This window comes from Acanthochromis polyacanthus, chromosome 20 (assembly GCF_021347895.1).
Source record: "Acanthochromis polyacanthus isolate Apoly-LR-REF ecotype Palm Island chromosome 20, KAUST_Apoly_ChrSc, whole genome shotgun sequence".
Lineage (NCBI taxonomy): Eukaryota > Metazoa > Chordata > Actinopteri > Pomacentridae > Acanthochromis > Acanthochromis polyacanthus.
Window position 1 is genome coordinate 17659931 of NC_067132.1, and position 25156 is coordinate 17685086.

A 25156-nucleotide genomic window follows, 5' to 3' on the forward strand; every position below is an offset into this window, starting at 1 on the left:
ATACAGCAGTTCTCACATGTAACCACTGCAAGGCTGCTGGCTTTAATAAATCAATATCTCATGCCCTTTCACTCTGTAAAATTATCTAATTTAATATTCAGACATGATTGTTATTTATGCATATATTCCACTTACCATATGGCTCATATCATGTTCCGCTGTGCTCTGTTTCAGGCCCGCCCCAGGAGAACATGGCAAACCCTAAAGAGAAAACTCCAATGTGTTTGGTGAATGAGTTAGCCCGTTTCAACAGGATCCAACCACAGTACAAGCTCCTCAATGAGAGAGGTCCTGCACATGCTAAGGTATGATAGTAGTCTACATGTCGGCTGAAAAACGTGTTTTTCAGAGTCAGTGCTCAGCTGTCGATATGACATATTATCAGTAAATATCAGTACGAATCCTCTCCTTTAGTGTTCTATAAGTTGTTTAATTTCACGCTTGTTCTTGGTAATTGCATGTGTGTTAAGTATACTATGATTCTCACATTTGTCAGTTTTTATTGTTCATGTGGATAACACCCAACTCCCACCATCTGGGCTCTCGAGGGGATGATGTTAAAAGTTGTAGTCGCTGTCGGGTAACGTCTTCCCCTCTGGGTGTCACTGTTCCAGATCTTCACGGTGCAGCTGACTCTTGGGGAGCAGGTGTGGGAGGCGGAGGGCACCAGCATTAAGAAGGCCCAGCACTCCACAGCTGCCAAGGCGCTGGCTGAGAGTGTCCTTCCCAGGCCAGCGCCCCGCTCCCCTAAAGTTGACGTCAACAGCAACCCAGGTACGGCAACCGCGACAAAGTCTCATTTTCCTGTCAGCAATGAGAGATTACCTTTAAACCCACTTGTTACTGAAGTTATAAAATTCATGTAGCCCATTCTGTATGTGCTTATCTATGTCAAATTAAATGAAAGTCAATGCTGGCTATTGTAGCCTGTTAATGTAGGACCTGAGAGGGAAAAAAGGGGGATCTGTTTTTGCTTTTGCATCTGTATTGCATTTAGTTCTCTTGGAGCTGGGTGAAACAGTTTTTACTTGTTTGTTGTAGGTTAAAACGTTTTCCCAAAAAAAAATCTTCAGTTTCTTTCTGCTTGCCTCCATCTTCAGTACTTTTAAGCCTGAGCTAGAGTGCATGCATTTACACTTTCAATGAGTAACTCACTGTGCTTTATGCCAAAAAAACTGTAAAACCAACTCTGTGTTATTGGATTAGTGCCCACTACTGGTCATTTATTTCTGGGGCTAAGTGCAGTTTTGAAATACACTATATTGAATTGTAGGGAGATGGAGAGGTCCCAGATGTAACCACACAGAAGAAGTTTTGCAGTGGGACAACTCTACTTTCATGTGCACATGTGATCGTAAAGCGCAGTGACAAAACATCTTGATGTCCTCGCTGTTAAAGGAATGTTTCAGTATTTTTCTGCTTCATCGAGTTGGGCTTACAGGTGTAGCCCTCAAGCCACTAGACATATTTAAATAGTTTGTGTTCAGAACAAGGTCTGTACAGACCCTCTGAAGAAATCCTAAGGGCAGGCTTATGTTTTATCTCTGGCCAAATTAATACCAGCAGCCTTGTCTTACCTCTCCTGCCCTCTGTGGCATTATAGTAGTAAAAGACTTCATTGCCAGCTCTTAATGAGATTAAGAAAGTCCTGTGATAGGTTATGCAACATCAGCGGGGAACCTGTGGGATTAGTTGTACATGAATCGAGCAGGTAAGATGGCTTGACAATTTTGGGGTGGATTGCAGACATTTGTATGTTGTGTTAGAAAATGTGATGCAATCTGTTTAGATCTCCTGAAGGATTACATTAGTGATCTCTAAAGCTTGATTTGCTAATGTTCAAATGCACAGTTTGTACGTTATTTTTGCAGCTGAGTGTAGTTCTGTGTTGAAAATCTTTTCATCTCCTTGGTTATAATTTGTCTTCTTCTATCCCTTCGCACACAGGCAGTATAACACCCACAGTGGAGCTGAACGGTCTGGCCATGAAGAGGGGGGAGCCAGCTATCTATCGGCCTCTGGATCCCAAGCCCATGCCCAATTACAGAGCTAATTACAACTTCAGAGGGATGTTTAACCAAAGGTGAGCTCCCAGAACATTAGTGATCCAGTTGCCTTAACTGTTCCTCATTTCAGTTTTTAAAGCTATGTGGTGAAACTGATTGATTGTCTCAGTCATTAAGGTACAATATAGTAATTCTTGATCATCTAGGAAACTATCTCGCTGTGAAATCATGACGGTTTAGTGGCCGATTGATGAAAGCAATCCCTGTTCCAAGCTTTTGGACAGTGCTAGGGCGGATGTAGCTAAAAATGCAGTTTGCATGTGTAACAGATCTTTTTTAGTTAAGGCAGTGAAAAACAGTAGTGAAAAAAAGTCATGCTGTTTTACAGTTGAGAAAGCATTCATGATAGCTTGGAGTCTTCTTCAGATTTTTCTTTATAAATGTACTTGGCGATGGGATTTGCTCGCTGATTATTTTGCAGCAGCTTTATTTTCTCAGTCCACTTTAAAAGAGAGATTTTGGTGTTAGGATTTGTCGCTTCTGCAAAAGGTTGTTTTTGGTGGTTAAGAAACAGAGGCTTAGTTTGGGGTGACAGATAACTATTGTGGGGACGGATGAGATTCAACCAGCTTAGTGTGGACATCGTCTTGATATATTTTGGATGACCTCAAACAACATTGTTTCTTTGATCCCACTGGCTCAGATGTGTGTCAGACATGGCTTTCCACTCCATATGTTTTCTAAACTGATGAATGTGGTGCCCTCACGGGTTCCCATTGCACTCCGTCTCTGTCACCTTTCCTTCGTTCTTTCTTCTTTGCTGGAGCCATCCAGCCATTTCCAAAACTCCATAAAAATGCCACAGAGGGGCAATTAATGATCTGCTCTCCCTCAGTGAAGGAATGTTATTTAGGCCTGTGGATTTTTTTTTTTTGCGCTGGCTGCCACCAAATCCAGGTATACTTTATAGTCTCAGTTAGGAAAAAGCGGGATCATCAAGCCAACAATGTGGAAAAAAAATCCATTATAAAAGACCAAATAGTACGTCTGTTTCTTATGTTTTTGACGTGGCATAAATAGTGCTCTTATTATACTTGTTTAAAGTTCCTTCCCACAGCTTTAACCTCTGTAATAATTGTACTGAAATGTCAGCTTAGTATAAATATTATTTAAGGGTGTTACTAGTGTTCTAAATATTGTATTAAATACAGAGATTAGTTGACGTGTTGTTGTCCTTACAACTTAACAGAAGTTGAGTTATGCAGCTCCAAAGAACACACTGTTCCTAAAACATGGTAACTCTGATAAAGCCAGTTTTCATTTAAGTTTGTTTGACATTCTTTTAACCATTTTCAACACACATTATGACTCCCTCCAGATGGCAGTGTTTCCTCATTTTAAAGGTCCAATCACACTGCTCTCCAAAGGTGACTGAGCACCCATTTTGTAACCTGTAAGTTTGGAATGTGGTGAATTTCTGTGTGATTTTATTCATCAGGATCTTTGCCTTGTAACCTGAAAGATTTGAAGGTAAAGTCTTTATTATTAAGGTACAAAACGTAGCGACAAACGTGTATGTCTGTTTTGCTTTTTGCATCAACTTTGGCTCATTGAGGTCCTATGGTAAGGTGTTCTGATGCCAAATGTGTGCAATTTATTTCTAAAATGTGGATACGTTAACAGAAAAATGTCAGTCAATCAGTCGCAGGGCTGGGTAACTGAGTGTAGTCAGCAGACAGTCTAGCATCTGGCTCACATCTTCTACTATTTGATCCACGCAGGAACAAACAGAGGGTGAAAGATAAATGTCTTTGGGGTAGGGGGGAAAATCTGTTTTCCAGCATCTGTCTGTCAATGTCATATGTCACATTGATGAGGTTCTAAGAGACAGGCATTTGCTGTTCCTCATGGTCTGTTTTGTTTCCTTATGCCACTTTGTAAGGAGACAGAGAGGGGCTTAAGAGATGTGTGTGTCTGAAACAGAAAAGACATAAGAAAAGACATATATTATCTCAAGGTCACTTATGTTTTCAAGAGGTCTCTTTCTTTCAGTGTAGTGGAGACCTGGATTAATGAAAGTGAGACCTTCTGAATATGAATTCTCTTAATCAGGTGACTGACTATGTAGCGGAGTGGCAGGCCATATTCACAATCCATCACCTAAATGATGCTGCAGGGAAACCAAGGTTTCCACATGCCCATGTCCTTACCTATTATGATGAATAAGAGTGATCCAGAGTCATGTTGATGGAAAATCTGACCATTAAAAGGGCAGCCTGGCTCTGATCCATCAGCGCTCTAATCACCACCAAGACCAGTATTGATTCATTCAGAAAGTGCCCTGATGAGGAAATACAGCGATAATATGAAATGTGCATTTATCAGCGTCTTAATGAATCTTATTTATGGCGAAGGATCTGTGCATAATTCCTTACCATCCAAGTCCATGTTTAAATCAGCGATTCATCTCTGTTATCATGCAGACGTGACCACACCATTGTTCATTCTCCGGGAACAATGGTCAGTGGCTGGGCTGCTGTGAAACGTGTGGAAATTCAGCCAAAATGATTATCAAAAATGATCACTGAATCAGGAAAATATTTATCAAAAATCTGGTTACATCAACCGTTTTCATGGACAGTCCCTAACTCCTGTGTTATCATTGGAACACCTGATTCCAATGAGTCATACTGGGCTCCTCCAGTTTATCCACGGCACTCCCAGCTTTCCTCCTGCTGCTCTGATCTCAGGGGGGCGGGGGCGCCTGCATCCTGCATTCTGTCAGAGTTGGAATTTGGATAGGACTTTCCCTGTTAGAGCAAAGCTGAGCAGTCTGAAGCCACCCACCTCCTCCCAGCCCTCATTTGGTTATGACAGTAACATTATGTCGGCTGGAAGAACAGTGGATTGAAAGACAGGGGATGCGTTGCTCTGTGACATTTCCTCCTGTGATAATGTTCAGATACTGAGCTAGCCGTTACTGCTTTCTCTGTAGGAAATGAGAGGATGAATGGGTCACCTGTGCTGTGGTGAAGTCATTAGCTACATTATGTTGTGTTGGCCAGTCTTGAATTTTATCCCAGTAGGATAGAATAAATAGAGCTCTTGTTTTTAGTTTCACACCTGTGCTATTTACACCTGCGGTTAGTGTTTTTATATTAACTGTGAAAAACCTTACTGCTTGTTATGCACAACGCTTGTCCTGTTATGACGAATCCACGTGGAATTAATGCCCAACTCTGCAGTTCCCCTACAGCTCCATGTATTGTTTTTCCCGGCTTCCAGCTCATTGGAAAGGAGTGCAATTTTTGCTGCTTTGTTTCAATGTCTTTGTTCTTATTGACCTTGTTTCCAGCTTCAGCGGTCTGTTACTTTCAATGGAAAAACTCGGATGCACCCGCTACCTACAACCTGGCACCAAAAGGCTGAGAATGTTAGATGACTAGCTGGTGATCGTTTAGCAAGATGAAGATTAAAATTAATGCTTGAGTTACATTCAGCACGTGGTCAGAAACGCGACTCAGTTTCTGCTGCTGGATCGCTAAATAAGCTAAAAGATAAGCCCCGTGGTAAATGGTTCACAGTTATATGGTGCTTTTTCTTGAACCTTTACACCTTACAGTATGTTTCTTCGTCACATACACACCAGTTGTAGCAGAGCCGCCATGCAACACACTAGCTTCTCATTGCCTATTAGCTATTAGCTGAAGACTCACTCTGACACCAAGACCGTCCCATAAGTTCCAACGATTGGTCCAATCTGAAGCACTGTAGCCAAGAAAGATCTGGTTTCAAACTTGCTGGTTGGCTGGAGTCTTTCTGTGTGGAGTTTGCATGCTCTTCCTGTGCATTCCTTTCACAGTTCAGTATACGTGTTTTTTGTCTTTTTGTATTAGTCCTTCAATGAACTGGCTATTATTCCAGGGTCTACCCTGCCTCTCGCCCAATATCCGCTCCCTTGGACTCTCAATAGCATAAAGTGGGCAAAGTTAATGGATGGACAATTTGTTAGTGCTGTGTTTTGACTCTAGTGGTGAAAAAGTCAATTAATACAGGCTGCAAAGTAATACATCTAGGATTTATCAGTGGTTAAAGCTGTGGTGTTTCATTCAAAATGAATTAAATGCAATTTACAGATGCTGTTAGCATCACAAACACTGCTTAAAAATTAATGGTCTTTTCTACTCACTCTATGGGAGTCTGCTTATTTAACAACTCAATTGTATTTCCTCTCCAGAATTAAGACACTGATCTTACCGGAAGCATTTTATGAGCGGTTGTCGCTACTGAGCACTCCATCTACAGTATCAAAGACTTTTGGAGGCATGGCAACATGAAAACATTTTCATGTTCACTTCATGCTAACATGGTCCTCTTGATATATACCGGTACTTGGTATTTTTGGATGGTAAACAGGTAAAACTGTCAGTAACAATGAGCTTACGGCTCATCACCAAGAGATATCAATGAATAATATTAAATACATGAAAGTAATTGAGCCCATGTCTGTTGATTGCAGCACATATGGGGTTTAAATGCATGTCAGCTGTGTTCTAGTTTACCTTATAGCTATGTGGCAACATCCTTGCAAAATCAATGTCGTCCTTGTAGATGCCTTGTTGAGGAATGTGTGTGTACATGAGTGTGCTCTCGTGTAAGAAATATAGAGACAGTTGCGATGGAGAGATACTTATCCTTGAAAAATGAATACCCTTCTCATGCCTTCAGGAGATCAGTAGAACATCAAACAGCAGAGACATCAGCACAGACAAGACAAGCGAACACACAGATACACAGGTGTACTTTGTCATCTCCATCTCTAATTAGGCCAGCCCAGTCCACTGAAAAGGCAAATCTGCCCATGAGCGCTTTTCTATATTCAACATTTCCTCTCATCTCTGCCTATGTGAAGGTATCATATATCCTCTGAGGTCCTCTTCGCACACGCAGTCATCTTTTTTTTCCCTCACCCACTTTCTCCCACTCAGGTTTAATTTTTTATATATCTCACTGGCCTGTCAGGCTTCACAGTCTCCTGCGGCCTAATCGGGACACCATGTGCTCTTTCGTCCACTCAAGCATTCCACAGATATAGTTCTTCTTATCCATCCCATCATTACAGCTGCTCGAAAATGAAAGGGAGCTGCCAAAGCCCACACTGTGGAGACATGAGATGAATAGCTTTTTATTACATTATTCTCATTTTTTGAAAAATATATCACATATCTGCGTAAATCAGATATAGCACATACACACAGTACATAAATTTCATTGGACAACATGCCGGAACAAAGGATAACATGTCCTAATTGTACAAATGGGTGTAAACTCATAAAGCAGTGTTTTATTGAAGAGACTGGGGGTGGAGGAGTGGAATATGGGTCCAACATAAACAAATGCTTGGAATGATTTGTGTTGAACAGACTCAGTGACACAGAAGTCTAGCCTCTCCTTTCATCTCTTCTCCTCTGAGTAGAGTTTTGTGTTTGTGTATCTCTGCGTCTCTTCCTCTCCTCTTTTGCTTTGAATTTAAAAATGAACCCGAGACCACAATGTCAGTAGAAGCACCTTTCGTAATGCTGCCTTTCAGTGTGTTTGGCAGGGTGTGTCAGATGACTGAGTAGACTTCTTCTTCACAAGAACTCCCATTTGTATATTTTTCACAAAAACATACCACTTACTTGAATCTCTTCCCAGGAAATCGGACGCTTCTTTTTCTGCAGTGTTCAGAGCGATTAGTTGTAACTCCTGGCCGGCTGTGCAGTATCAGTGCTCAGTGGTCAAGAAAAAGGCTTGATGTTTCTGACTGTTTGCTGAGTCTTTTTAAATTGCCCTCTTTTTAGGCCAGTAGACACCAGCACCACATGACACACATCATAACATCTGCACCCATTGTTGGCGTGGATCATCACGGGTTGATGCACATCAACTCGTCTGGACACACCGCTGTCCTACTTTCCCGTGTTATTGTGCGTTAACATTGCAGAACAGCAGAGATTTCATTACACTCAGCCCATTCCTGCAAATACCTTTCTGCTTGTTCTGTGATGTACCTCCTTGACCGTCTCCAAACATACTCCTATAGTTATTCCTGATCCCATTTAGACTCTTGGGATCACCCTTTATGTATTGCGACCAAGATAAAGATGCATAAAAAGTAAAACTGGTAAATTGTATTACGTTTCTGTATCATTAGAAAGAAAAAAGGAGTCAACTCCAGGCAAATTGTACTCCAAGAGTATACCCAGGTGTTTGGAACCTCAATTCCTGTAACTGGCAGACAGGTTTCTTTTTCTGGGACAACAGATTCTAAAATTTTAACCACATTTTGAACTCCGTCCACGTAGTTCTGCAGTGGTTGGATGTGTCACTGGAAGATATGCTGAGGAACACAAATCTCATGCATCTATTACAAATTTAGACTTTGTGCACTCTGGTTTGAATCAAATCTTGAGCAGAGGCGCTGTTGGAATATGCATCTACCTCTTTGAGGACCTGTCATATCGCATCATAACAATTTTCTTCAGAGCAGGGAAAAGTCAAAACAAAGTTTGTTCTATGATGCTGCATTTCTTCTTTGGTGGTCCTACCAGTTGAGAACTCACGGGGAAATGGCGGAATCAGAGAGAAATGTGTGTTTTACATCCTCCACAGTCATTAGGGCTGTGCTTTTTGTTTTTCGGCAGAAGCAAACCGCACTCCAGCTCAGAAATCCACAAATTTAAGGACATGTCGGGGTGATAGATTGCACAGCACTGTTTTCACCTGTCTGAAAGAATCAAAGAGGGGTGAAGAATAAAGAGAAATGAACCAAATAAAGTAAGATGTGCTCTATCTTGATAGATTAACAAGGTATCTGTAAGTGGTTTCTAGAAAATGATCCAGTTTAATAAAGTATATGCATACAACATATGTACTCTCGTCTCTGATGTATAATCAGTCAGAAATGCTCATTGATGTTGCTGTGTCAGGTTTCAGGGGAACTAAACAGTGAAATATGTGACATATTAGTCCATAGATATTAATGTGAAAAGGCAAAGGAAAATCATTTGCAGGCTTATTGGCTAGAACAGAATCCATCTCAGAACATTCTGGGCACGAGAAATTAATAGTTTTTCTTTTCAGTGAATGGCACAGGAGAATTTGGATTATTATTTTTTTTAACTAAGCAATTAGTCTTTCCCTCCTAATGACAATGAACATAAAACAGCAGGTCACAATGGAATATTCTTAATGAGGACAGAAGGCTCTGATTTTACACTGATCCTCAGCCAGCCATTCCTCTCAGTCAGCCAAGTCGTAACAGTTGGCACTAAAAGGGCACAGGGGTTAGGAAGTGTGTTTTCGCTACGTCACATAAATACACACATGGTGTAACTGGTTCGCACACGTTGGCAAGTCTTCAATTACTCGCTGATATTTTTCTGTTTAAAAAGTTATTCACGCGATGCCTGCTTTCAGTCAGATAATTAAAGAATCAACTATTTTCCAGTGGTTGCTTTTATTACTAGCATAATGAAATCAAGCCTTGTTTTTTTTTTTTTCCAAGCCCATTAATATTTTTTCTCATAGCATGCTACCTGTCAGTTACAGTACTAAAGGTCTATCGTGTTTGGAAACAGTACTTGACGCACTGCTGAGAACCAGCAATAAAGTCAGACAGGAGAGCGGTCAGGAGACCTCCGGTTCTGACTTGTTATGAGCCAGGTATAGAAGGAGGGCACCAGGGCGGCACACTGATCACAGAGCTCTCACAAAGACAGCTGTAATCTCTTGTACAAAATGAAAACCACAACAAACATTAAAAACAATGAACACTGTCAGCTTGGACAATTTAATTAAAGTTAGCTTTTTAAAAGCTTTGTTTTAGGGACTGTCTATGTCATACTTGATCGACATCCGGTGCCGGTAAACAGTGATTTGACTGTCTGCAGCACAAAGGCACAGCAGTACATCACATTGGAATAATATGAGGGAGTGAATAGATTGGGTCCATGGTGAACTTAAATGAAATCCTACAGAATTTAAGGTTTGGTTACATTGAAATAAGTGATAAAAGTTATTAGCAACATTTCAAAGCCTTTGATGACCCCATATGCACTTGATCTAACCTTTTCACATGTTGGCCACTTGTTGCTAAGCAGTCAAAATTTAAACTATGGGCGCATTATTTTGGATTTTTGCCAATATGCTAATATTTTTGCATTGTTGGTGATTACCGAGGCTGCACAGTAGTGCGTAATGGTTAGCACTTTCGCCTTGCAGCAAGAAGATCCTCGGTTCAAATCCCAGCCTGGGCCTGGGATCTTTCTGCATGGAGTTTGCATGTTCTCCCTGTGCATGCGTGGGTTTTCTCCGGGAACACCGGCTTCCTCCCACAGTCCAAAAATATGCTGAGGTTAATTAGTCACTCTAAATTGCCCGTAGGTGTGAATGTGAGTGTGATTGTTTGTCTGTATATGTAGCCCTGTGACAGACTGGCGACCTGTCCAGGGTGTCCCCTGCCTTCGCCCGAGTCAGCTGAGATGGGCTCCAGCACCCCCCCGCGACCCTAGTAAGGATAAAGCGGTGTATAGAGAATGGATGGATGGATGGTGATTACTGATAATGATAAATACACATATATCAGTCCATGCATATTTTTTCTGTCTCACTGAAGAGTACATCAAGTGTCTCCTGTAGTGTAATTATACCAAATGTTATTGTGATGACTCACTGAAAGGAGTGGACCTAAAATACAGTGATTTTTTTAATGCACACACCAACCAGCAAAATAATTGTATTTCAACTTGCAGGTAAACATGCCATATTTATTTTTTATATAACGTCTTTATTTAATGTTTTTTCACACAAACCTTTCAGGCATTATCTGCCTGTCAGTGTTCATTTTTGGGCCAGTATTTCATTTTGAAGCCTTTCATGGCTGATACTGAAGATGGTGCTGATATTGTTGTACATCAGTAGTTTTTATCTTGAAGAGCCACCACAAGATTTATAATCATATTTCTCAAACATGGGTGATTTGACAATAAAAGAACCGTTTGAATCCTTTTTCCTCTGCAGTGAATGAGCGTCTCTCTGTGTCACGGCTGCCTTAGGCGACATCTCATTGAATAATGCTCATTGTGGCTTCTCCGAGACCACTGCACATCTCACACATGTACTTTCACATTATCGCTGTCAATCTGTTTGAACTTTCAGTCTGTTTGCTTTGTCTCTATGCACATCTGTTTTAAGCTTCATTTTTAAAACTGTCATCAAAAGCATAGTTTTTATTACATGCAGTTATGCTGTTTATGAATTTTCCTGCATGTTTGTCACATTTTTGTGTGCACATATAAACCACTGGTTATCTTTTCATGTATAGACTCTTGGTGTATATGTGACCCAATAATGTGGCCGTCATGGAATAAACTTTTGAACTACTAAAATGAAAAGATCTCATAGTAACACAGAAATAATGGCCAGCAAAGTCACTGATTTGGTTACATTGTGTTCATTTTGTATTTAAGTAATCAAAAAAATATGAATCAAGTTATCTTTTGTGCAACTCTTTTACATACATAACCAACAATAGAAATAGTTTCAAGAGAAATCACAATAATGTTGCCTACAGATGATGTTTATGTGCAGTGAAGAAATTCGACATTTGTGGGTTGAAGCAATGATTGCTTTTCTCTTTGTGTTTCATATACAAGCACTGCTAAAATCAAGCTTAACGAGCAATTAGGGCCAAAGAAATCATTTTATTTCAAACCACTACTCCACCATCACATTGGATCAGGTTCTCTCATGTGGATTAGTGGTTTGTAACCTCAGACAGGGTCCAAGGAACTTTAAATACACCCCCCCAACACCATGACATTGGTGTTTTGAGCGCTGTGTTTACTTGACTACATGAGATGCTTTCTCACACCGCTACGTATTCTCTACATGTGCAGTTGCGTGAGGCTTAAGCGACGGAGAGCAATCAATGATGGACACAGGGAATGAAGTATGGAAGTTGGGAGGGAGAGAAAACAAGTAAAGATCTGGCAGGAGATTGGAAGAAAGTGCAGCTGGTGGAGGAGTGAGCTTGTCCAACTTTTTGCTTTTTTTTTTTTTTTTCCCTCCAGATCTCTGTCACCCTTTTGCTCCCAAGACAATTCCATCCCCTTTACAAGGCTGGGTGTGTGAGTGTGTGTAGCTGTGGGTTCATACATACAGCTATTTACAGCTCGTTTACATGTGTGGCCAGTAGATGCCTTTTTGGTCAAGCTCAGTGACGCTGGAAGACAAGTAGGCCAGTGCATTCCCTCATTCATGTGCTCTTATTTATCTGTGTGTGGCTGGCCCACTTTACAGTTGCAGAATCCATGTATTTTTATGCTTTCTACAAGAGCCACCCACAAGGATGCTGTAATTACCTAAGGGCTACTATTTGTTGGTGGGAAGTATGTGGTTTTCAATTATTTGCTTTTATTAAAGGTCTGCACTTGCAGTGTTCCACTTATTCAAAATGAAATTCCCAACCAAATTAAATATTTCAAACCAGATAATACGAGGAGAGTTAAATGTGGGCACGTACACTGAGGAAACACCTTACGAGGAAGCAGAGGCTCCATTTGCCCTCAAACAGCCTCCATATTCTGCATATTTATATGAATTTCTGTCCCATATTGGCATGGTTGCATCTCATAATTTCTGCAGATTTCTCAGCTGCACATTCATGCTATGAATCTTACTTTCTGTCATTTTCCAAACGTGTTCCTTTAGATTTCAATGTGATTACTCTGAAGGCCGCTAAAGTGCGTTGAACTCACTGCCGCGTTCATGAAACCACTTTGTGATGGCTTTTGCTTTTGAGCCACAGCACAATATCATGGTGGAAATAGCCAATAAAAGGTGGAAAACTGGATGCACATGGCCAGCAACAATACAAAGATACGCTCTGGCATTCAAACCATGATTGAGTGCCATTAGGGGCCCCAAAGTTGGCCAAGAAAAACATTCCCCACACCACAACACCACCGCTGCTAGCCTGGACTGGACACCATGCAGGCTGGTTCCAAATTCAGATCCTATCTTGCTCTGATCCTGCAGCATGAAGAGAAATCAAAATTCAGCAGACCATGGTCTGTTTTTCCAGTTTTCTTGAGGCCAGCTTTGGTGAGTCTGTGGCCACTGCAACCTCAAATTGCTGTTCTTGGCTGACAGTCGTGGAACCTGACGTGGTCTTCTGTTGCTGTAGCCCATCTGCCTCAAGTTTCAACATGTTGCGCATTCTACTCACCACTGTGTAAAGAGTGGTTTTTCTCTCATCAACATGCTGTTTCGGTCTATAGGGCTGTAGCTCCCTGGTATTCTTTTTGCTTTCCACATTGTGCGACGTAAACTCTAGAGACTATTCCCATGAGATCAAGCGTTTAAGAAAGATTTAAATCTGCATGTCTGTTTCTGGGGAAATAGCCACTGAGGTCATATCGTTCCCTATTCTGCTGTTTGATGTTAACAGTACTCAATCTGCTGATCTGAATCTGCAGGATTTTAAGCATAGCACTACTACCACATGATTTCCTAATTGATTAATTTCATGACTCTAAAGGTGTGAATAATCAAGTAATGAGTGACCATATAAGCATCACTATGTCAGAGTATACTGATGAATACGACAAATTCATCCAGTGTTAACTCTCAGACTCTTTCACCTTTTTGGATGTGGATGGCTTATGAACCGACTGCCCTGAAATTAATATAAACATTGCTTATGATACACTAATGTTTGTTATGCTGTGGGAATTTTGGCTGTTCCCAATGAAAGTTGTAAGTGAAAAGTGGTGAAATCTGCTCTGTTTGTCAGAAACTGTGGCCAGAGTAGTTCACCAATTAAGTGATTCTGTGGCAAAGACGACCAATTTTCAGGAAAACTTCTGTCAAACTGTGGGACCAGAATCCCACAGTTATTGCCACTAAGATTTTCAAACCAACCAATCAGTGCATGACACCATGCTAGCTATACTCACACTTTTAATGCTGCTTCTTTTCCCTGATCATGGCCAACTCCACTCGTTCTTCATCCTATTTTGCCGATTTTACAATGAAGTGGAACCGAAGTAACAGGACTATCATCAAAGTTTTTAATTGTTTGCCTACATTTTTATAATCAAGGTTTATTATTCTATTTTAAATAACAAGAGGAGTATGTTTATGGCAGCTCTCACGACCAAATAAAAGTCCATTATCACAGCAACAGTGAAAGGCAGCCATGAAGTGACCAGTAAATACATGCAAAAATATACAAGGAAATATTCCTGTCTCTTCTATAAATGTGCAATCCCATTCATACAGCAAACATTTACACATTAAATGAGACTGCTGTGCCCTCATTGAATCATTTCATGTTTATTATTGATATCTTGCACTGGTTGAAACAAACACCAACTTTACTGGAATCCTTATGATATAGTTGTTATTGCACAGTATGTAGGCAACATACCAACAGTCTTGCCTTTTTTAATGAAGATTGTATATTAAATGACATGTAACCTGAAAAATAAAGTCAAGGAGAACCATCTTTGGGAATAATAAGGCACACTCATGTTACATTTTTCCTAAATACCTTCACAGCCTGTGGTGCATGGCCATGTAAGCATAGTTGTTATCCAAGCATGTGAATATTGATCTGATCTATCTGACGTCACTGTGTAATATATATGACTGACATACTATGGAAACTAGCGCCTATATCTGATGCTGTGAATGTAAATATGCTGCAAAAGTAATAAAAACTTTTTGGTAGAAGATTAGAGATGATTACTTCAGTTTAAGAGCAAGTGCCACGTACGGTTGCTGTAGGAGAAAATTATTTCTTTACTGCACAGGCGTTTGGAATAGTTTTTCCTGTCACGGAAGAAAATAGTTTCCAGCTGAAATGTCACCCTGTCATTTATAGTAATAATTGCAAAACCAAATCTCCCGTTTCCCAGTTGGGCTGTGTGTGGGCTTATAAACGGGGGGTCTGAGTATGTGTCTATCTCTTTGTGTGCTCATGCATGAGTCTTTGAATGATTAAGATGAAACGGTGACCTTCGCTAGCATGGCTCACATTAAAGAGAGCTGCAGGGAATGTTCTGCCTTCAAAGTCAAATTCATTACTCACTGCTAAATGTTGATGAGTTATCATTTGATTGAGTTGCGGCATCAGTCGTTCTCTTCTTTGAGTCATACTAGATCTACACATACACACGCTTGCGTCATCACACAGACACAATGATGCTTTTTTTTTTGATGGATTTTTCCTTTTCCCTTTGAGCAGTCGCCACATCCTCCCTACAGGGGACCTGGTCCAATTCCCTCCGTGTAGTAATAATGATAATAATACAAGGAGTAGGAACTGATAACACATAATAAGCAGCTCTCGCTAGCATGTGGTGATTTTTATCCTGGTTACGGAACACTAATGTGATTTTCCAGCCTTTTTGTCTACGTGATTTTGATGTGTGTATGTGTGCTCGCCTGTGTTCTTGGCTTACTTGCTTGTGTGTAAGCCACTACTTTCCCACGTTGCGGAGTCGGATCTCCCACAGGCCTCCCTCCATGTCTCTCTCTCTCTCTCTCTTTACTCTCTTTCTTTCCTTTCCTTTTCCTCTCTCCTTCAGTCTCCCTCCTCTTTCTCTTTCTTATCCCTCTTTCTCTTCTTCTCTGCACCTGTACTCAGCTCTCCAGCCCCAGCTGCTCCCATCTCGGCTCAGTGCTGTTGGCCGGAGCCCATGTTGCACTTGGCATGTCCTCTGAGACCCTGGGGCCACACTTGACGTGCGAGGGCCAGGCAGGCCCCCGCCCAGGGACGGCTCCCGTGGCCAGGATTGAGAGCAGACGGATGAGAGGAGGGCTGTGGGCTGGAGAAAGACCTGCTGGAATTCTCGGAGTAATATGCTGACTCATTGTTCGGCCCGTCGAGCAGGAAGTTTGAAGAAAGACACGAGGAGAGTCGGAAGAGGGGAGGAGATGTTAGAAAAATAACAACTGTGTGATAAAGGGTTATTCTGTAATAGTTACCGTAAGTTAAGTAGCAGTATTTTTGGTGTTTCTTTTTTAAAAATGCCAAAAATGTCTCTATTCATCTTGCGGTAGATTTCTCAGGTTTGAGGTTGATTCCACTTAACTGTTGGGTTTTATTCATGTAATATTTGTCACAGTTTCTGTCAGTTATGATAACATTAGACACACCAAAGTAATAGCTGACAGCTGGGAGTATGGCGACGTTGCTGCAGTGCAGTTTGATGAGGTAATGCTCCCGAAGAATCAGTTTCTTTAGATGTGAAATCCAAAGTAAAGCCTTTGCAGTATCTTCATGTCAAGACACCATTACTTTAAAAGAGGTGCTGAAATGCTACAGAAAATGTTTGTCACTGTCCATTAGTCAACCACATTGGTCCACATTAAAATATCTACTGGATTTATTGCTGTTAAATTTCGTACATTGTGACATTTGGGGATCCTGGTTGATAGATTTTACTATTGTTTATGAATCTCTGGCTTTCCCTCTAGTTATTAGGTTGCCATGTTTGTTTTTGTAGTGAAATGTCTTGACAACTGTTGGATGGATTGCGTTGACATTTGATTTAAAGTCCCATTTATTTATAAACCACATTTACGATATCTATGATGCCCCAAGGGTGAACCCTGATGACTTTGGTGTTCCCCTTATTTTTTTTTAAATGATTTTTAACATCTATCAGATGGATTGTTATAGACATTTGTAGTGTACATCTGTGCTCCTCTTAGGATGGATTGGAGTAACTGTGATGATTCCCTGACTTTTTATCAAACGTGTTTAGGTTGAAATTTGAATTTGCCCCAGACTTTGGTTTATTGCCAAATACTTTAAAATGACATTCTCAGCTGCACTTTGCAATTTGCACTAATTACCAAACTTTGGCATGCTAATATGCTAAACTAAGATGGCAAACATGGTAAATATGCCTGCTAAACTTCAGCACGCTGTAATGTGAGGAAGTTAGCATGAAAATGTGAGCATTAGCTTAAAGCACCATTGTTCAACCTCATGGGAGAGTTGATTCGCATGGAAGTAGACTCTTTGGCTGTGTTACAATTCACCAAATTTTAGTTTTTACTTTCAGTATGTTCTGCAGATGTCTTCAAAAATTACGTACTATTGCAGGCAATATGCCTACAATCGGGATATACTCTTTGTCAAAACACTGCGCCTTACGTTTTGACTGTGCTGCTCATATATTTGTAGCAATCTGTTGTACGAATTGAGCTGTCATTTGTCTCTATGCTCTTTGCAACTGAGGCTGGTTTATACCCGGGCCGGACACTATTCCATATGTGATGTATTATCTGCTTTGCAGAGGATTGTGCCTCGGAATGGCCAGAAAAGCGTGCTGGCCTGCATAGTGTAATGTGAGACTTGATGTAGTAGGATATCCGGGTATTTTTGGCAAACTGCATTTGACATACAATGTATTTGGACGTATGAAATATTTTTCTGGCATCCTATATCACACAGTAATATGGGTATTGGAACACACCCTTTGTCCTGTTATACTTTAGGAGACACAAGAGAATAAATGACTCACAACATACGATCAGTCATTAAATACATTAGAATGTACACGAGGGGCTGTTTGTAGTTTTCAGACGTATCAAAAAGCACTTGTTGGGTTAGGGCTAGCTTAACGTGATATGTCTTCATTTAATGACGTGCATGTGTGCAATTTGTTGTGAAAGAAACTGCTTCTTGGGTCCCCCAAATTCCCACACGCACTCAATCAAGCATTAGCTTGGCTACAGTGCCAAGTAGGATGTTGTGGTATTGAAATGTATACACAGAGAAAAGGGATAGCCGTATATCCTGAAAGGGTGTTTTAATTTTCTTCAGCAAGTAGTGAAATAAACACCACCTTATACACTTACTGTAGATTTTCGTTCTCTCATTAAAAGCTCAGTGTCAAACAGAAAAATATTGAATACAGTTTGGGAACCAGACTCCAGTCAAGACACATTTCCATAAATCTCAGCTGCTGTTATCCATTTGTGTCGACCACATATGGCGGTTGTATGTCCTTGTGAATATAAGTGTATATTGGCAGAGACTAAAGCGGACAGGGAGTAGGATATTAAAAACTTTGGATTTCTCTCTTCCCTTATTAGTTTTCCCACTATTTCTCTTTCCTTGTCCTCAGTCCAGCAGACATTCTCAGCCCTTCTCCTACTGACCCAGGAGGGGGTATCGCACACGCAGACCTCTAAATCTGCTCGGTGACAGCTCAGTCCCGCTCTGTCAGGACCCAAAGAAAGAGAGTATAATCTATGTTCGGGGTAGGAAGAAAGCGGAGAGGATATATGTCCCTGTGCTTTGTTTTGCATCCCTGAACTGAGATTCAATAGCAAGGCATTACTCAAGCGGTTGGCCAACAGGCTATTGTGTAGTAATTGACCCTGATGAAGTGGTGGGCCTTTAATTTGGGAACGGTGTAAACGGTGTGAATTGATAACTTGGCTCATAATGTTCGGACCTCTTCCCTTCCTTGTTTTTCAGCCAGAAATAAACGTTCACTTGAGGGTAAACAAGTCCATCTTGTAATCTCCTTCTGATTTATGGTGAACAGATTTTTGACTAACAATCCCTTGTTTCTTCTCTTTTAAAAAAAAAAAATTCTAGGTACCATTATCCTGTTCCTAAGATCTTCTATGTGCAGCTGTCTGTGGGGAGTCATGAGTTTATTGGTGAGGGACGCACTCGCCAAGCAGCCAGGCACAACGCTGCCATGAAGGCCCTGCAAGCCCTGCGCAATGAACCAATCCCTGAACGGCCACCACAGGTAAACAGACACACAGACGTATATAAACGGAGAGGCTTGCAGGAACATTAAATTCAAGTAGTTGTTTAGCATGCGCTCGTTGACTTCTTCTGTGGGAATTCCCAGAGCTATCTTCAGGATGCCGTTATTTCTTTAACGATGAAACTGCCTTCTGTCTGACCGACCCTGTGAGACTTGTTTGAGAGTTGTTTATTCTCTACATTCATGGCTGCTGGATATAGCCGTACTATTACTTTTCACCTCTGCTCTTATATTGTTATGTTGTACTTTTGTAGAGCACCTGTCTTTAAATATATCTCTACAAATGTGTCATATATGTTACCCCCTTTTTTTGTACGTCATTTATTAAAAAAACAAAACAAACGTCAGTGTGAATTCTTTAACCGTCAAAACACTGTGGTTTTTAACAAACATTACTGAAAAAACGGTTAACTTTGTATTTGTTTTGCTGTCTATTTTCAGCTACTTTTTGATTCGAATTTAGTTTAGTAAGATTGACTGGTATTTTAAAAAAGTTCAGTGCTCATTGTAGTAAAAGAACAGTGTAATAATGGGCATCAGTTGCCTTTTTTTGGCAGTTTTTGGACAACAAAGGAAGCCTGGGGGACAAAGGATTAATCTGTTTGACTCTGTCCCCATAGATAATGCTTCTTATTAGGATTAAGTCATTGTTCGTTTTAGTATTTTAATGACAGGAATAAAAAGACATGTAATATCACCTTTTTGTGGCAAAGTGATCCCTATTCAATGCAACAGTCCCTTTGGATCCTTCATTCTCATTCTACAAGTAGACACCCATGTTTCGTACCGTGTTATTTATCACAAAGCGCTGCATGGAAGATCATTGCATTTTCTCTATGCTTGCTACTCAAGTGCTAATGGGATTGCTGTCATCACTTGAGAACCAAAAACAGTTGACTTCAAATTGTACATTTTACTTTTACACCCCAGCTAGCGCTTTCCGATCCGATAACAAGCAAAACCCAGGCCAGTATCCTTGATACTAATACTGATACCGATACTCGCTGTGTACAAAAGCTTAATGCACTCAGAAGAGGAAAATAAGAAGTAGGCTGTATCCATTTCATTTCCCAGGAAACGTGTGAGTGTTGCTGCTCCCGGAGAATCATTTAGAAACTGTACAAATACACAGGGCATGTCAAATAACTGTGGTACACTGCACTCTTTGGTAAATGTTATGTAGCTTTAGCTGTCTTGAAATATATAAGCTGCTGTAGAGATAGAGAGGAGTCCACAGGTTAAATAGGCTCACTGATATATGTAGAATGCTGGTATTTACATTGAGAAAATGCCATTGAAGTATGTAATGAAATAAATGCCTGAATAAATATGGAAACGTGTCAACACCTACATTTTGAAATAATCTCTTAATTGTTATTCAGAACAAATGAGACCGGGTCAGTGAGCACTGGTTGCTCATAGGCCTGCGTTCAGTACATTTAAATGACACCCAAGCAGCATTAAGATATGCAGCTTTTTGGCAATAAAACACCCATTTTTCCATTACAGGCGTTGAAAATAATAGCACAACAGAGAAATATTTTGTTGAATTAATGTGAAGTGATTCCAGGGACACAACTCTCGCTCCAAGCTGAAAACAAACGTTGCTGCGCTTATCTTGGCATTTTGACATTTGTTTCATTAATTGCTTTACAGCCGTATTTGTTTATTTCACTGACGTGATTATTTCTACCAATTTGAATAAAACTGCAGTCCATACTTTCGTAATGCGCCTGCTGCAGTTGTTTGAACATCAACGTCGCTAAAGCCTAGATGGACATGAATCACATTCCCACGGTCGGTGATAAACGTCACCATAGAAACACAGTCTCTCTGTGTCTCATTACCTAGCTACTGCCTGCCACTGCCAAAGGATTCAGTGATAGAAGTCTGTCACATTCTAACAGCACTTTCCTTCTCCTCTTCAGACAAGCGTCAGTAGCTCATGCATTTATAGTCATATTCCACGTATGGCCACGTATAGTGTTGGCTAGATTCTGGTGGTAGCGAGTTTTCTTTATGTTGTGTCTCCAGTTGGTGATGAAAGACACTTTACGGTATGAAACTGAGTTCAGATGTCTTTTTTAATGTCACACTCAATACCAGAAGCAAAACATCCCAATTACAAGCATTGGTATTTTAATATTGATCCACAAACCATGAATTCAAACCAAGTCACATTTGAGTAAATAACTCAAATAAATGAAATCATTCAGCCTAGTGTGGTGTTATTGTAGGTTTGTCATAATTTTTCCAAATACTTTGACTAATCAGTTAATCATTTTGACTCAACCTTTAGAAACATCTCCCCACACCTTCCCCCAACTCAGTTTGTCGCATAGTTGCATGAATACGCTTCAGCAGTTTTGTCACCTTATGACAACTCCAGCCCCTCCTACCTGAAAACTCTTCCCTTGATTAAAAGTCAAAGGATTTTCACTGTTGATCTGTTGGTCCTGTCCCTGTGATGGCTCTAAAGTGTTACGTAGTTTTTCTGCAGTTACTAAGATGAAGCTTTCATCAGATTGAATCCAAATCCAGCTCGGCTCTAATTACTCTAACGTATAATTTAAGCCCTCCAGTCGGATAGTTTTAGTTTGCACCTGGCAGGGGTGTATTTTGTGTTCCCTGGTTCGTTTTTTTTGTCCGCCCTTTTCTTTCTGCCTACTCCCAATGTCATTGTACCTTTCCAGAGTTTCCCTCAGGCATAGCTGTTAACTGTTGTTATCATCTCCCACCGGAAATCAAATTACCCCATATCCTCACCGCCTGGCATCGCTGGTGGTTATTCAAAACGCTTTGGCTCTTCTCACTTGCCTGCCTTGCTGTCTTGTGGCGTCGGCCTCCATAAATGAGCTCTTTGTTTGCTGCTGCTTCTGAGTCTTGATTTACAAATTGAGGCACATTGTGTCTACAGTATATGTCTGTCATTCTGTCTCTGTGTGAGTGTGTGTGTTCCTACATGTGTAAGTGTGTGGACGCCCTCCGGCTATATGTGTTTCTTTTCACCGTGGGTTGTCAAACCTTTATGTCGAGGAAGACCACAGCTAAATATCAGTGACACTGTAATTAGAGTGTTTATACACAGGTAGTGCAACAATACGTAACATCAGGAATCTGAAAACGCCCGCAATTTTACACGATTTTCAGGCAGCAATAAATGTTAAATACTTTAACGGTTGACTAACTTGTGAGTCCCTGCTGTTGATGAAAGTAAATTATATGTGACGTGAAGCAAGTGTTCTTTCTGTCTTGTGAAAAAACTATCAGAGGTATTTATGAGGGTTCTAGGAGACAAGTTGCACACTTAGGACATGGGTGATGTGAAGGAAGATATATTGAGATCTCTGACAATCATTTTTCTTTTACTTTTTCGGAATCATGTTATTTCATCCACTGGGAGCCCATTCCTTGTATCTTTTGATCAGCATGCTTTTGCTGGGAAGTCAATTGAGCATGGGCTTAAATGTGAAAATAAAGCATTCTCTTTGCCCAAAGGCGCTTTTCAGTCAAAAAAAAAAACCTCTTCAGGGCGACTGTTAATATCTCAGAGAGCTGTATTGGCTGTTATTTTCTGCAGAGCACTTTGTCCAGTACATCCATAACTCGAAGCCATACCGAGGTCAGATTTAGCCCTCTATTTGTCTTTGTCACAGGAGGTTTGCTAATCTGCTTGGTCATTCTGGTTCGCACACGAATGCGGACACTTTCCCCCGCCGGCTCGGTGAGGCAGCCTCAAGAGCGGATTCACACTATTGATCACACATATCAAGAAAGAGGGTGAGAGAGGAAAATGTGACCATGAAGGCCATAAATGTTTATTAAAATTCAAATGAAAGCAGTGTGAAGGAAAATAGACTGAGCCCCTTTGGACTCCCCACTCTCGAATCTATCATATTTATGTACATAGAGAATAGATAACGTACAATACTGAGGCTTTTATCAGTCGACGTCTTACAAGCTACAGAAGAAAACTAAAACAAATCAGCATGTGGTGGAGTCACCCTTTTTGCCCTTTGAGTCACCAATTCTCCTAGGTACTTACGCATTCAGATTTTTAAGATTCTTGGCAGGTAGTTTGCTCCAAATGTCTTGGAGAACATGCCACGGTTGGCAAGTTGCTGTTCTCACATTGTGTAACACCAGACTGACGTGATGATGTCGGTTCAGTGAGGCCATTACCGTATGTTGCAGGACTCCTTGTTCTTTTGCCGTTAGATCGTTCATTAAAACCCTGGGTGTTTGTTTGAAGTCAGTGTAAAAAAAAAAAAAAAAAAAGGAATCAGGTCTGATCAGACACAACTGCATGAAGAATCTAAACATTTAAAGTGCCAAAAATCCTTTGCACAGTACGATACGTCTAATATTAGGTCTTTGGCCCAGTGCGGTAGGTGCAACGTGACTGTTTCCTGTGAAATCCAAGAGATCACACAGTATTAATCATGTGCCGTATCGGGTCACACAATGAGGCAGGAGGAGGGAAGGAGCCCAAAGGGAAAGACCGCAGCCATTCAGACTTAATCAGACAAAGAGCTGGACATAAGAAGATAAAGATCGAGACAGCACTCTGCATTCCCATACACAACGGGCAGCAAAAAAAAACTTGTTGTGCGGCTGATTATATGATTTCTGTGGTGTGAGCTGGGTTTCATTACCAGCTGAAGGGACTGTCATGACCAATAGCAAGACACATATTCAGAGATTAGAATTTGTAAAGGTTGTTCTTGTCAGTTGGATCTACAGTTACTTGGCTATTCAGAAACAAAGAAATGACTAAAATGTCAAACCTGAATCACCTGACTTTAAATCCTTTATAAATTAATGAGCAAGAATGTTGAAAGAGAAATTTTTGAAATGTAATCAGACCTGTCTCTGGATACGGAAACATGTGAAATCTGTTGGTGCTTTCATGCTGGCCTTCATATTTTATTATATTCTCTGACTCCTTGTGCTCTAGCTTCTGTTATGAGGAGGACGCTGTTATTAATTTTCAATCGAGAGGAGAGTTAATACACAGGAATTCTGGACCACCCCTTTAAGACCTTCCTGTGCAGACAGAGGACCACCAGTCGTGTCCTGGTTCTCAATCCCATATCAGATAAGGATTGTATCCAGCAAACAGACAAGCTTTTCGTTGCAGCAGGTTGGCCGACATCCACGCTCTTGTTGGGTAATTCGGAAATGTTATTGTTTGATATGTGCCACAATTTTGGAGTCATGAGTTGGCAAAACAAAAAGGAGGATGTTCTTTCCGTTTATTAAAAAACAACTCTTAAAAAATAAAGAAAATATCTTATTATTTCTCCACTTTAATTAAAAAAATATCTGCACATTGTTGGTGGCCTCACGCTCTTTATATTTTCTATGGATTTGTTTGGTCACATATCTGCAGGGGTTTGTTTGTGTTTTATTTTGTCGAAGCCAAAGAAAAACAGACTTTTGTGATATCACTTGACATGAAGTAGGTTCAGAAGTTTTGCCAAAAAGTTGTGCTCTAATCTGCACTCATTTTCAATGTATCTTAATTTAGTGAGAGGTCATAATTCTCCCAACAGGGATTTAAATAATGGTGGAGACTCTTGCAGCATTGACTTCTCATTTGATTTCGCTACTACTACTGCTACTTATTAGCCTAGCCGCGCTAGACCCATGCTCTGAAGACGCAGGGGTCTAGCCACACTCGACAGGGAAGGGAGGCGGGCTAAAAGGTTGTCTATCAAATCACTCTGCAGCAATTGGGTAGGTATACAATCAATCAGCGCAACAAATAGGCTCCTAGAGCGCCGGAAATCAGAGGATGCGGCAGTTCGGTGAAGCCTTATTTATACAGTCAATGGGTGAAGCTCAAGTATATTACAGACATGTTAACAGAAAGATTATTCAGAGTCGGTGCTAGTGGAGCTCAACGACTGTTGTCGTTTTTGTTGTCGACCCTGGCAGAGAATTAAATTCGTTGCCGTGGATTGTCTAGCGCGGCTAGGCTAGTTGTTTCTGGTTGTTTCTGTCAGAATCGTCGCGCCTCTGTCATCACTTAGTTGCGCCCGCCTTCTGACTCTACACTTCATGGTGATTGGTCCGGCCAGTTTTAGGAGCATCCAACCTCGAGCCTTATGGAGGGTAACTAGACCCACCCTGGCAGAGAATTAAATTCGTTGCCGTGGATTGTCTAGCGCGGCTAGGCTAGTTGTTTCTGGTTGTTTCTGTCAGAATCGTCGCGCCTCTGTCATCACTTAGTTACGCCCGCCTTCTGACTCTACACTTCATGGTGATTCATCCGGCCAGTTTTAGGAGCATCCAGCC

General features: G+C 40.8%; 1 protein-coding gene across 1 annotated transcript in view; it reads left to right on the plus strand.

The window, feature by feature from the left end:
- Positions 1 to 25156, plus strand: part of stau2 (staufen double-stranded RNA binding protein 2) — a 96253-nt gene that overhangs the window by 2809 nt on the left and 68288 nt on the right. The window contains exons 3-7 of the mRNA XM_051940441.1: positions 175 to 305; positions 615 to 774; positions 1948 to 2083; positions 18676 to 18835; positions 19627 to 19634. Of these exons, the coding sequence (XP_051796401.1) occupies positions 175 to 305; positions 615 to 774; positions 1948 to 2083; positions 18676 to 18835; positions 19627 to 19634 (595 nt within the window). The remainder of the gene's footprint in view (positions 1 to 174; positions 306 to 614; positions 775 to 1947; positions 2084 to 18675; positions 18836 to 19626; positions 19635 to 25156) is intronic.